The following is a 14,144-nucleotide window of genomic DNA, read 5'->3' on the forward strand; positions in this document are numbered from 1 at the left end:
CACTCTCCCACCAGTAGTTTTTGTTTTGCAACTGGATTTCGGGTTGTTTATCCAACCTTCAAACATGAACATCTGACGTGCTCCTGGAGCCAGTAGTAATAATGACTTAAGGAAGAACGAAGTTCACCATTTCTTTTTGGATAATTGTAGGGAAGAATAGCTGAAATAAGCAAAAACTGATACAAGTATGAGTTTTCATCTCCCACATTAGGCAAACAGTGGTTCTAAGTTTCTACAGGAAGGTCTTAGGATAGCAGTGTCCAAGCCCCTGTAGGACGTATCCAGTATATTCAAATGAAGGATATTTTGTATAAATGAAAACATGAAATGCTCTCTGAGGGCGGTAACTTTTATTTATCCCCTCAGTGTTACAGAAAACAAACTTGGAACCAATTTCTGCTCTTTAAAGCATCACTCTGAGTCTCTGGAGGATGCTGGCCTCTTTCCTGTGCATGTACAGGTCTCCAAGGAAGAGTCCTCTCCAGTCGGCTCAATCTGTGAAGTTGGACCTTTCTTCTGCGCTAAGGCAGAGAAACAGTTTATTCTCATCACGTTTGTTCTTAAACAGAAGAAAAGGCTATAGGTTAACTTGGCATCAAAGCACATTTATAATGAAAATTGGCACTCCTAAGGGGAGGAGGTTACATCTCCTGTACTGCAACATTAAATGACAGAATAGTTCCTTGAATCTTACAGATTGATCGTGGAATGGTTAAGGCAAGGCAGTGCTAGAATGAAGAAGATGAAGGTGATATTTAAATGTTTCCTGCTGTTGAGGTATGTGATTGTGAGAATCCCATTGTGATAAAACTTAATGCCTCAGAAACAGGAGATTGTTTGTACTTATCTGGAAGTTACCTTTCTCTCAAGCTGATAAAATTCTGAGGAGAATAAAAATAGAAATTGCCATCCACTGAGTTGTGTAATCTCATTCGGAACAGGTTTTCTAGGCACTCTAGTTGATGGAAAAATATATTCTTTAAATAATATTTAATGCAATCTATCATGTTCGTGAAGTAGAGTTGCATTATATGGGCTGTGGAAGAGGAAACTGAAGGAAATAACTTGTTAACTCTTACCGGTGATCTGGTGGTGTGGATGCTGCTCCCACGCTGCAGACGAGTGTCCACTGCAGCAGACCTGACCTGGCAGCGCCGGTCTCCAGGATGGGAGAGGGATTAATATTCTGTTTGCATTACACTGGAAAAAACTATTCCGAAGTCTGTGCAAATGGCTCACGATTTACTTGAGCACCAGACGGAGATGACCGCAGGACCTGCAAGCAGAGCCTGCGTTTCCCTGGCTCCGCAGAGGAGCTGCTCTGCTTGGCGCAGTCGGTCTTTCTGGTCTGTTTATCTTCCCTTTTGCCCACAGGGAGCCATTATGTGAAGGAGATTTTTGGACAGGAAAAGTTACAAACTAAACAGAGACAACAGACAAAGGCTGAAGTAAATGAGCTAACAGTGTTCTTGTTTTGTCGATTTGAATGAAGGCTCTTCTGGTTATATGAATGTCTTCTTCCAGCAAAAATTGTTAATAGGTTTCTGCCTGTCCTCAGTTACTTATTCATGCCCCTGAGCTGCCACTCACTGAAGATGTATAATGTTATTATTTGTGGGCTGTAAATCAGATCAGGGAAATGTTTCCTTCTGCAGGGCTCTTTTATTTATTTATATTTTATCTATTTCTTTTAACCCAGATAGTTTCTCAGGCTGGCTTACAGCAAACAGTTATGCCAAGAGACCAGGTTCTCAGCTATGGAGGGAGGAGAGAAGAGACAAAGGGAAAGAAAAAGGAACCTCTGATCTTGGACATTGTTTTTATTGCTGTTTGTATTCATGCACGTGCTGCACTCTTTATTTTTGCAGTGCTGTGAGCTGTGCTTCCTTTCAGCGTAATGTTGAAAAGAAGGTCCACCATGGTTATATGGTGTTTTAGATGGCTACGTCGCAACTGGTGGTCGTGTCTTAAAGATGCCACACAAAGAGAAAAGTAGAAAGATTGAACAGGAAGAATAATAAACTGATTATTACTAAATCAATATGAAATGCAGCACGGAGAGCCATGTTTCTGTAAAAGCACGGATGGCTGATGGAGCTGCCCTTTCCTCGGGCTGTGGCAGTAGGTGCTGTAGCCAGGACTGCCCTTAGGGTAGAGGGAACTGTCATTGCCCAATAACCTGAGATTCTGACTTAAATTTGTTGCTTCCCCTGGATATCCCTGTTTGAGAGCACACTCTTGTACCACTTAGCTTGTCAGGTTTGCACTTCCTGTGACACTTCTCTGATTGTCCCAGGGGGAAATTGCCTTGCTCTCGGTAATCCTTTCAGAATGAGCGTGTTATCAAACCCTAGCGTTATTTCCGGATGTTGCAAAATAAGGTTGTCTTCAAGACCTGTATTGCCACATATTGATGCAGAGCTTAGTCATCAAGTTTTGCTTCTGGTAATTTGTTAAATAACTGTTTAAAACTCTTCAATAACAAATACATCTGGGCTGTTTAAAAAAGGAAAAAAAAATCTCCTATGTCCTTATAGAGATAATATTTCATATTATCTTCTTCAGAATTACAATTTCTCCTCTGACACAGAGGGTAAATCCAGAGCTTCTAAAGCAGAACCCTAAAATGTTTGCTGCAAACACACATCCCTTGTTAACTAGTATTTACATAAAACATGCTGACACCACTTTGGGGAGATTGAGTAGGATGCTTTCTCAGCTGCTGAAATTTGCACACGAGATGGAAGATGTTTTGATTAAAAAAAAAAAAAAAGGGTTAGCTGAATATTTTTTTCCATTTATTCCCATGTGTCAAAATCAAAGCAGCGTTTCTCCAGGCGTTTTGCCCATTTTTCTTTTTTTGTTCCTCTTGTTCAGTTGTTTGGATTTTTTCCCTCAAGGTTGTGATTTGGGTTTTTTTTTTTCCTCTTAATGGAGGAATTCAATCACTTAATGAGATAAATACATGTAAAAATGCCTTTTAGACAAAAATGAACATAATGTTACTAGTTTTAGTTTCCTGGTTATTTTTAGTAATATTTGTAAATTCATTCTTTTATTTATTGGTATAGGCAATGGTGAACTAGGGGCAGACAGTAGGAGACCTGTGAGACTTCACCAAGAACGTCCTCCTGCTGTGAGAACACTAATGAAGAAGATTACAGTTATAATGCCTATTTTACTTCTACACATTCTTGTACCTTGTGAGTTTTCTAATATGAAGCCCTTTCTGTGACAACATTTTAGTATGTGGTTGCTTAGTTTATTTTTGAGCTGTATTTCAAAAGCCTCCTGTCAAGGAGGAGAACTCCAACTTTCTTAATCAGTGTTGAAATGACTTCTTAAAAGCATAAAATAGAACCTTATCTTTTTTTTCCCTGCAGTGAGGAAAAACATTCCCTTTCTCGTTTCTTTGTTTTTATTTGCTCGTGCTTCTGGCCACTCAGAAACTAGAGCAAAATCTTTTTTTAGAAACTAGAGCAGAATTTTCATAATAAACCTGATCTCGTGCAGATTCAGAGCCTCCTTCGGGGGGAGGGATGCTGGAATTAGGAAGGGTTATAAGCAATGTAATTTCAAGGATCCATATTCTAAAAAGTCTCCATGGATTTGCCACTACTGCCTGGATTAGGAAGCCCTTTAATTTGCTTTTAATTAAAATGATTTTCATTTATTCTGTGCCTTCTTCAAAGGTCCCAAGGCACCTTACAAACTTGTGATTATATATATGAAATGCAAAATCCATATTCATGTGATGGTGAGGTTTCACGTTGAAGTATGAAAGAGTTTTACCCTCCTTTTTTCTATTAGCATTTTTAGAACCTCAATTCCCCATTACAGTGGAACTTTTAAAGCACTGTACATGTTTGATCTCAATGAGATTGCAGTCCAAAGTGTAAACATTGACCTTCCATAAATATCTTATCTGAATAATATATTTGAGTAGCCAAGGCTTTATTTTTGCAACCTCATTAAGCTGGAGGAAGAAATCATGTAAATACCTTTATTTTGTAACAAAAGGAAATGCACCTATTGCAGAAAATTCCAAAACAAAATGCTATAAAAATGGTGTATTAAAATGGAAACTGTTACATAGCTCGTATGTGTAGTTAGTTTATGCTAATTTTCTTTTAAATAGCTGATCTTAATACAATGTAAATATTCAGAAATGAAGAAAAGCCTTTCCTAAAGATGACTGTACTGCACTATATTTTACTTGTGTACTCGACAAGAATTACTAAGGGGAGACCTTCTCTCCATGTTCCAGTATTTAAAGGGTGGCTACAAAGCAGATGGAGACTCCCTTTTTACAAGGCGTCCCATGGAAAAGATGAGGGGTAGTGGGTACAGACATTCTGACCGGATACGAGGAAAATTTTTCACAATGAGAACAATCAGCCACTGGAATAATCCCCCCAGGGAAGTGGTGGGTTCCCCAACATTGGACACTTCTTAAGATTAAGCTGGACAGGGTGCTGAGCCAGCTTATCTAGGCCGTGCTTTTGCCAAGAAAGGCTGGGCCAGATGCTCCTTGAGGGCCCTTCCAACCTGCTATTCTATGATACTAAAGAATGGAAGAAATAGGGTCATCAGCTGGGAAATACCCATATTTTAAATTACTTCTGTGGTGGTTTCGTTCTTTTTGGTTATTTGCTGTGGAATTAAACTTGATGATCAGCACAGAAACCTGAAGAAGTCCAAGGAGTCGTATGGATAGCGAAGTCTTGGGTAGGAATTTGATGGCCCAGCTAAGATGATGGAGCCGGTGTTGGGAGAGAGGAGCAGCAGAGAGCAGGAGGCTGGCAGGAGCAGGGATGCACAAATGCTGAATTTTTCCAGAGACTGGAAAAGTTGCTTTTATGTTGGTTCTTTTGGTTTTGGAAGAAGCATAAGCTATAGTGGCAGAGATGCTAACATTTATTTTTTTTTTCATGCTCATTAGTTTAGACAGCTCTGCATTAGCGTTGGGACATTTTGTAACGACCCACAGTCTGCTGGAGGCAGAAGTTCTCTGTGTGCTTTTGCACGACGTAGGCAGTTGTACAAATTTGGTAACTGTACCATGAGTTTTTAATATGTGGTAATTAAAATGGAGAGACAGAATAAAGTCCTTAAAACAATTTAGACATACTTATTCCATAATAAACTTGTATCTTGAAAAAAATGGGTCTTCTACTGTCAAGGAAAACCTGATACTTTTGCTTGTTTATAGAGAGCCAGAAATTTCACTGTTCAAGTTTGGGTAAGCAAAATGCCATTTTTGACATTACACTGTTGTTTGAAGATATTACACTAGAATTGTGAGCAGCATATTTTCTTATAATACCGTTTTTGTTTTCGAAATGAATACAGCAGTGTTCGTTTCTACGGAGGAGTTATTCATGAGGAGTTCACAGAACTTGCTGAGGATCTGGGAGGAGGGGAGATGGCTGTGCTCAGAAATTTGACCAAGGATGGGATTTTCAGGGGGTTAATTATGGAAAGGTTGGGATCTTTGCGTGGATATGTAATATACAATTTTAAAAAAAATGATGCGATTCAATTCCGTAGCTGTTGGCAGTCATCTGCCAAAGCTATCCAGGTAGGGTAGAGGTGGTGCTGGTGGAGGCTGCGGTTGAGTAGCAAGAACTGAGTGTTCCCAGTGAACAGACAACTTCGACTTGCAGGATTTCTTTTCCTAAACGTGAATTTTTGAGTTTACTGAATTCAGTTTGAGGCTTATTGGTTTTTTTTCATTTGTTTTTCTTCCACCATTATGTCCCAAACCTGTTCCCCATCTCTTGCTCTACAGTCAAAACCATAAAGTCTCAATATTATTTTCAGGTAGAACCGATAAATAAAAGTGACTGAACACGTGAAGGCTGGTATTTGGCGAAGCATTAGTGAAACACATTGTGAGGTAAAGTGTCTCCTCAGGGCAGATATGCTGCCTTCTCCCTGCTGTGTCCTCTTCTGGCCTCTGTGGTTGACAGTGGCAGCAGATTTCTGGTGGTTGAGTCTTTCTTCAGACCTGGAGTGGCTTGTTTCCAGTAAGAAGTTGCTTGCAAACTTTGGCCTGAGAATCATGTATTTCTGCTTTCTGGAAACACGTTAGGCAGTAGGAAAACTGTATTTTAAAAATACAGTTGCATGGTAAAGCTGAAAAGGCCTTTCATTTATTTTTTTCTTGGTTTTAATTGACTCTTACCTTGAATAAGATGTTTGACTGAATTAGAAAGATGGTTATAACCATCTTATGAAACAACTGTGTTCTGTTACTCTGTAAATAGGTATCAGAAATGACTGGTTTGGGATTGTGTTCATTTGAGACCAAGAAACATGCTGCTGCAGGGTCATTTCTTGTGAAATTGGAGGCCATTAAGACAATGGACTTTGCGGCAGCTCTCCGCATACAGCTTTATGAAGGGCCAGTTTATGCATTTGTGATGAAAACCGTAGCAGTTGTGTACTTTAAATGACTTTGTGAGCCATCTGTGTTGCATCTACTGTGCTCCGTTGTTTCATTTAGGCACAGATGTTAGAAAAATGACTGAATGGAGTTATGTAAAACTCCAGTGCAAATGGTTATTCTCTTTGAAATGAGGACGGTGTCGTCTTATTTTGACTCTGGGGAGGTCAGATGAAATGGGCTTCCTAGAGGAACATCAAATACCAGAATTTGCAGCTGAGTGTGACCCCACATGCTTTGTGAGAGCTCGCTGCTCTCCATCCCTTTAGTAGTACTACCACCATGTGGCATCGGTGTGAATTATGATCCCCAGAGAAATGCCATTTACGCTGCGTTTCGCTGCCCGTGGGAGGGTGTCGGCATCCAATAAAGGACCATCATGTTGGAAATCCAGTTGAAGAGATGTATCCTGCTGTCCTGATGTGCTGCTTCAGGACGAAAGGGTGTAGAGAAGTGCCTGTAAATTCTACAGGTTTAATGAACAGCCTTAAAGGCTTCCCACAAAGCAGCATTCACTGCTCTTCAGGCAGTGCCATTGTATTTTGAAGGCGAGGGCAAGGTATGCAGAGGTAACCCCTGTAACTGCTGAGGGTTTTGGCCGGCTCTGGTCTGGTGCAACTTCACCTCTTTGTTCAGGATTTCTGATCAGGAGTTCATCTGTGAGTTTATCTAAAGCTGGATATGCAGCGAATGCTGCAAAGTTGTTGTCATCTCATACGTGCATGAAAGGAAGTTCCTTAATGAGTGCAGGGTAAAAGTCATTTTCATAATTACTGTTCTAAAATAAATTTAGGAAATACTCATAACTCTGACAGTCTCTGGAAAACCTAATCTAAGGCCCAGCTTTCCACAGAAGATTGGACCAGGTCTCCACAGCTCCTTGCCAACTTCAGCTTTCCTACCATCAATTTTAAAATCACTTGGCATGTTTCTTTCAGGATTTGCAGCCTCTTCAGTAGATGCAATTAATTAATTTCAGGTGGAGAAGAGTGCTTAAAAGAAGCCTTGGGGAGGCACATTTAAACTCGTGTCAAGCATATGTCTTTTTTTGGGAGGGGTGGCAGTGGTGTGGAGCCCTTTTAATGCATGCATTAATGCAAGTGAGTAACCAGCATGTTGGAAATAAATGCGGTCGCACACCCCTCAGTGAACATCTGAGTTGAGCTGTTTGTATTTCTGCTGCATTGAGGTGTAGTGACGTTTGGGATTTTGCCTCTTGAGTGCTTGTGGCAAATGGGAAAAACATCAGCCATTGAAGTCTGCTGAAATAACTTCAGGTTTTAAAGTGTTTTATATTCATCAAGAAGCAATTTTTGTTGTGGGTTGTTTTTTTTTAAGGTGTGGTACAAGAGTTGGATGTTAGTTAACATTGTCCTGATTTTGCATTCTGTATACATCTAAAACATCCTAACAAACATCCTTTGCACATCAAAAACATAGAAGGCATGCAAAGCCTGACCTCTGAACACAGTGGATTTTTCCTGTTTACATTGGCCAAGACGCTTTAAAAAAATTATTTATTTTGTCATGAAGACAACTACCAAATAAGTTCACATCTGTGGAAGCTCGTCTAAGGTAGTGAAACTTGGCATGTTCTGTGTGTTCTTGTCCTTCCAGGAGATCACTCAGGACTTCTGTGTGGTACCATAGTCTTGTCATTGGAGACACATGGGATCAAAATGAAGTGACCGCTACTGCGCTTTACCAGGGAGCAAACTTTGAAGTCAGGTTTGCCCAGCAGCTGTTCCTTATTTAATCTGAACAAACATGAGAGCAAAGGTCTTCATACATCATTTTCCACTGGAGACTGTTCAGCCATGTGTTCATATGCAACATCTCTGCCAGTGACCTGGGTGAGGGGATGAAGTGCGTGCTCAGCGGGTTGGCAGATGGCCCCGGTTTGGGAGGAGCCGTTGCTGTGCTGGAGGTCGGGGCTGCTCTGCAGAGGGACATCAAAAAGCCTCCTGGCCTTGGGCAAAGCCAAGTGCAAGGGCATGAGGATGTGAAGCCCAGAGGAGAGGCCTTGCAGGGTGGGGACTGAACTGAAGTCTCCTTGGAGGAAGGGGATGGAGAAGGCTGAGCCAAGCTCTACGCCGAGGTGCAGAGCGCAAGGGGAGGAGGCAGTGGGCACAAGCAACTGGTTCTATGGGGGGAAAAAACAAAAATTCTTCGTGAAGGTGGTGTGCAGCCCTGGAGCAGGAGCGCAGGGGGGCTGCAGCATCCCTTCCTCGGAGCCCCCCCAGCATGAGCACACATCCCAGCAGCCTGGAGCTCAGCTCTGCTGTCAGCAGGAGGTTGGGCAGATTGACCCTAAAGGTCCTTCTTGGCTTAAGTTATTCTATCTCCTTCAGCATTGATGCCCACCTGAAATCGTTGCCAGAAGCTGTAAGTGCTGTTAAGTGACTGGCTACTGTTAACTGGGAAGTAAGAAAAAATTACTTACGAAAGGGAGTTCACATCTGTGTGCATCTCCAGCTACACTCGGGTATATACAGCGGGATTCCAAAACGCTGGAGATCCTCACACTTCTTATCATCAATCTGCTTAATTTTTATTATTATTAATCATTATTATTAATATTATTATTAATACTTATGATTAGTCTAAGAAAAATGTTTAACATTTCTGTTCAGAGGCTGTATTGACAGGATAGCGTAGCTTATCACAGCGGGTGTTTGTGCTGTTCTGAGGGACTGCACTGCTTTAAAACATCCTCTGGTTACAGTTGTTAATTGAATTATATTATAAATAAATTTTCATGAAGTAGGTGTACTGTTATGCTTTTATTTTGAGCCATGCTGTTAGCTGGTATAATACTGGAAATCGGAAACAATTCTGTTGATTCAGAGGAGAGTAAAATTTGACATTTATGTAATGCTTAAATTATTAATGCTTCTAACGGACTACAGGGCAAAGTGAGAGCTCAGCTTAAATGTGGAGAGGGTTGTAATGTAAGTCTGGTGTACTTAGTGAACTCAAAGCAGCGTTACAGACCGTAGTTAACGGTTTTAAAGAAACTGAGAGGTGAACCCATGTTTCAGGGTTTAAACTCCCAACAGGGGAGGTTTAGACTGGACATTAGGAAAAAAATTTTCTCAGAAAGAGTGGTCAGACAGTGGAATAGGCTGCCCAGGGAGGGGGTGGAGTCACCATCCCTGGATGTGTTTAAGGGTCATTTAGATGAGATATTGGGGGATGTGGTGTAGGGGAGAACTTTGTAGAGTAGGGCTGAGGGTTGGACTCGATGATCCCAAGGGTCTTTTCCAACCTGAATGATTCTGTGATTCAGTCATCAGAAGGTACCATGTTTCAATACTGGTCACTCACCACCACCCATCCTCTGCAAAGAGCTTATCTTCTTGCACCATCCCCGTATTTATATCAAAAATAGTGCTGTTTCTAGCCCATTAAACCAGGACGTGTAACACCAGACACAGTTTGTAAAGGAAGTAAAATATATATTTATATAGCCTTGTGTGGTAGCTGTGATACATGTATGTATGCATATATATCATAGCTATACATATATGTATTATAGCTATACATATATGAAAGGTAATACACAGTTTTACTCTGTTTTGAATTTTTAGTGTTGAAAAATAAGTCAGTTTTTATCAAGTTGGTACAGTTACGTCTTACAATACGTCTACTTTTGTGTTTTTCGTGATGCATTTTGCCTGCGTGGGTGAGCATGCACTAATTAAAAGTCATCAAGGGGTAAAAGTCTTGGATCTTTAATGAGTTTCTTCAGATCTTTTTGATGAAGAAGGGAAGGGTTCCCCTCCAAAGGAGTAAGCTCTGCAGGTATCAAAAGTGTCAACAGAAAATGTGTTTAGATTTAGATCTTCATAGAAGGAAAAGGTTGAGAAGCTGCACAGAAAGGTATGTAGATTAGTTTTGAATTGTATTGTGCTGGGGGAATCATGCTGTTCTAGAAAGGCTGATAATGAATGAATGAATCACCTGAAGATCTCCTGTGGCCTCTTTTGGGCAATATTTAGAGAAGTACTTCGTTACCAGTGCTGGGAGGCAGAAGGACACAGTGGGCTACAGCCGTAGCTCTCAGCCACTGCAGCCAGCTCCCGTGGGTGCAGTACGTGGTTCAACTGAGCGCCAAAACCTCTGCGTTTTGGTCGAAAATCACTCTGCTCTAGAGAGCACGTGGCAGCAGCCTGCCTGGGGGCCTCCTGGCTTCCACCCCTGCCTGTGCAGGTAACTTTGCAGATTGTTTGGGTTTCAGGCAGTGCCATGAGCCATCAGTGCCCCCTGGCGTAGTGGGTTAGTCCTCAAGGATGGGTAGAAAACCAGGGGGCTTTTCAGAGCCAGCAACATCTTCTCAAGATCTAGTGAGTTTAGAGACAACCCGTTGTGTGTATAGTCAACATTTTCCCCTATTTTACCAGTTTGCATTGGTCATGATTGAGTGGTGTGATAACCTTCCCCAAAATCTGATCAGGAAATGTGAACTTTGTCCAGACTGAATAATTTTAAACCTGCAGATTTCGTCACCTCCCTCTTTATCCTTTTTCCAGATCCCTGAAGAATGGCATTTCTTTCATTTATATTGTCCAGGCGCCAGTGCAGCTCCTCATGAAACACTGTTGTGAAAACCAGTAAGTAGAGCAGGAAGAGTAAAGGGCAGAAAAAGTGATTCACCTGCTAGCAGGTCTTCAGCTGTGTCCTCTGGTTAAAATAAAGTGACGTCAAGAACCTCAGTTTTACATTTTCCAAAAATGATGTTTAGGAAGTGTCCTCCATCCCAATCTTATTCTTGGTGATCAGTGTTTGTGAAATAAGGAGAAAAAAAACCCCAGTGTCTTGCCATTCCACCTCACTTCACATTTTTTTGTCAATACAGGTGAAGCAAAGGTTTTGCTTTATTACTGAAGAATCTAGTTGGCCATTGTTTCGAAAATACTCCCTGAGGGTTCATCTTTCACTGGCTCAAAAGCACTTTAAAGAAGGCATTGCCTTATCTCAGGAATGCATCTTGGAAAGTCATTTAGTGAGCAAATTGCCAGAATTGCAGTTGCATTGATCTGCTGTCGAGAAAAATGCTGATAATGGACTGATCTTAATCATGATATCAAAATATTGGTTCTGTTCTATTAATTAGCATGCTGTGAAATATATATATATATATTTTTAGAGAAGCAACTTAGGCTGATCTGATTTGCTTTTTATTTTTAGTTAATGCCTTTAATTGGTTCCCTGAAAGAATCAGAGCTTTGTGCCTGTGTGTGTGAGAGGGAAAAACAATTTCTAGGGTGGCAATAAATGAAAATATTAAAGTGTTTTACATAAAAGAAATTTTGAGGTATATCTCGGGATTTTGTGTAGCTTTGTTGAAAGATTTTTCTCTTTCCTTCAACACTGCTGTTTTCCTAAGAGTTGCCCACCAGTGACAGCATGTGCTTCACTTTTAAATCAGTTGTTAGCAGGAAAACTCCTGCATTAGTCTGTCATGGTACATCTGCATTTTCTTTTGCTGACCTTGTCAGAGAAGGTGATGACTGAGCAGCCAGGAGATGCAGGAAGGTGATTGAGTTTGGCTTTTTCCATGAAGTTTTAAAGCTTCCTTGATGGTTTTGGTGACACCCGGAAAGCTGCTGTTCAGACACGGAGGAGGCTCATTTTATAGGATGTTTATGACTTAATTTGCTTTTCTCCCACACTTTCCTTTGTAGTTGATCTACTTGACCTGTGAACAGAAGGTCTCTTGGAAGCCAGTGTGTCTTGATTTTCTTATGTTGTTGGGTTTTGTTTTTGTTTTGAAGCACTTTTTTGCAGAATAGTATTGACCTAAGTGTAGTTAACATCAATTTTGTTGATAATTAGACTTGGCTCTCTGCTCTCCAGCAATTTTTTTTTTTTTTTAAATCTTTACATAACTTACTGCTGTTAATACAGCCAAATAATTAAGACAGTGAAATAGGTGCAAAAATCAGTTGGAGCCTGGAAATTAGTTACAATCCCATTATTTTGTCTCATTTATTTTTCAGACTGTGGTTCTTCCATGGCCTTTGAGGAAAGGTATGCAGTACATTTGAGTATGAAGGGAGAAGAATTGAGGATAGGATTTCTTTTCAGAAATGCTCCGGTGCTACTTCTGATAAGGCTAAGATATGTTTTATGAAAGAGCTAACTTGCATTAAATTGTACATTAATGACTTGAGCTGGAAAAGCAGATCATAAGCACAAAATATGCATGCCCCAGGGCAGGTTTTTGTAGCTAATGCCTGATGTGATAGGAAAGGAAGGGATATGTTTCAGACGCAGACTGCAGAGCTGCTTGTAAATGTAGCTTGGTTCCATTTCTCTCCATCACTGCAGTATGCTGCATATAGGGTGTATATATATATATATATTTTTTTTTTTTTTTTTTTTTTTCTGTTTAAAAGTGTGTGAGATGGGGAGAAGCCCTCAGCACCCCGGCAGTGCCTCCTGTGGTCTCTGGGATAATCCTTACCAGTGCAGGAGCGAGCGGTTCTGCCAGGCATGCTGTGCTCGGAAGTATACCAGCAAATTATCCTGTTTTGGTTTGGTTTTTTTTTCTTGGTGTAAAGCAGTTGACTTCAACCTAGCAAAATCAGAACTACCCGTTGTTTTGCAGCTGCTAGAAAGATTTCTTGGGGAAAAAAAAAATCAACTCTGGTCTTCCACCTAACGATGGTTCAAGTTCCACATGAGTCTTCCTGAGACTTCATTAACTCAAGTTTATCTGCTGCCTTTCTGAGTTTCCCACAACTAGTAATTGCTAATATCTAAGAAAAAGACCCTGGTTTTGTTACATGAAATTTTTGTTACGTGAAACACAGAGTCCCACAGAGCACACGGGTGAACTCTTATCTTTCCTCTTCCCACCACCCTGCTCAAAATGAGTGTGAGTTACACCATCAGTTGGTGGGGCTTCCCAGAAAGCAATTTCCTTGCTTTGGGACATCTAATAGGCTTTAAATTAGCTTTTCCAGCTCACTGAGTGCAGCTCTTGGTTCTTTTAAATGCCTGTAAAGAGACAGTTCTCCGGAGCCTGCTGGACTCTCAGAATATAGTTAAAATTACCCTGACCTGGTGATAAAAACCTGGTTTACTTTTTCCTGCTCTCTCAAGCTTGTGCATCTTTTTCAAACATGAAATTTTTCTCCTTCTTCCTTCTCGTGAGATGTTTCCCAACATGTATGAAAAAATAAAGTAGTTGGAGATGGGATTTTTAATTTAATCTCTTGCAAATATGTTGCAGGAACCCCCTTCTGGGGGCAGGGAGCAGGGGCACCCGAGTGATGGGAGCAGCGTTAACTGGGTTTGAAGAAGTTGAGCCCCAGTTTCCCAAGCTGGGCTTTCCCAGGGCAGGGGGGAGGCAGCCGGCGTGGGAGCACGCTGACAGTGCGCTTGTAGGGAAAAGGGAAAATTGCAGAAAAAAAAATTTCCTGCAACTTCCCCTTTCCTCCTCCCCCAGCGTTTGTTGATGAGACTGAGGACTGTATATTGAATATTTTGTTTACCTGTACCACAAGCAGATTTTCTGTTATCTCCTAGGATAGAAATATGTGACCAGGTTCTCAGTAGCTGCTCTGTTGAAAAAAAGAAGGGACTTCACTTTGTTGTGGCTTCAACCAGTCATTGATCAGCCTGAGTGTTTCCTTTTCCAGTCACAAGAGGGAAATTTTGATGTTCTAATGTGGCCAGTGCCTCTCAG

General features: G+C 41.0%; 1 protein-coding gene across 5 annotated transcripts in view; it reads left to right on the forward strand.

Moving 5' to 3' along the window:
* The window catches only part of PTPRE (protein tyrosine phosphatase receptor type E), a 113,556-nt gene that overhangs the window by 18,819 nt on the left and 80,593 nt on the right, over positions 1-14,144 (forward strand). For 2 of the 5 annotated variants that reach the window (XM_074875537.1, XM_074875540.1), the window contains exon 2: positions 8,066-8,176. The exons of the other annotated variants lie outside the window; for them this stretch is intronic. In XM_074875537.1, coding sequence (XP_074731638.1) covers positions 8,066-8,176 — 111 coding nt within the window. The remainder of the gene's footprint in view (positions 1-8,065; positions 8,177-14,144) is intronic. 5 annotated transcript variants of the gene reach the window in all.

The sequence above is a fragment of the Strix uralensis genome, chromosome 7, assembly GCF_047716275.1.
Source record: "Strix uralensis isolate ZFMK-TIS-50842 chromosome 7, bStrUra1, whole genome shotgun sequence".
Lineage (NCBI taxonomy): Eukaryota > Metazoa > Chordata > Aves > Strigiformes > Strigidae > Strix > Strix uralensis.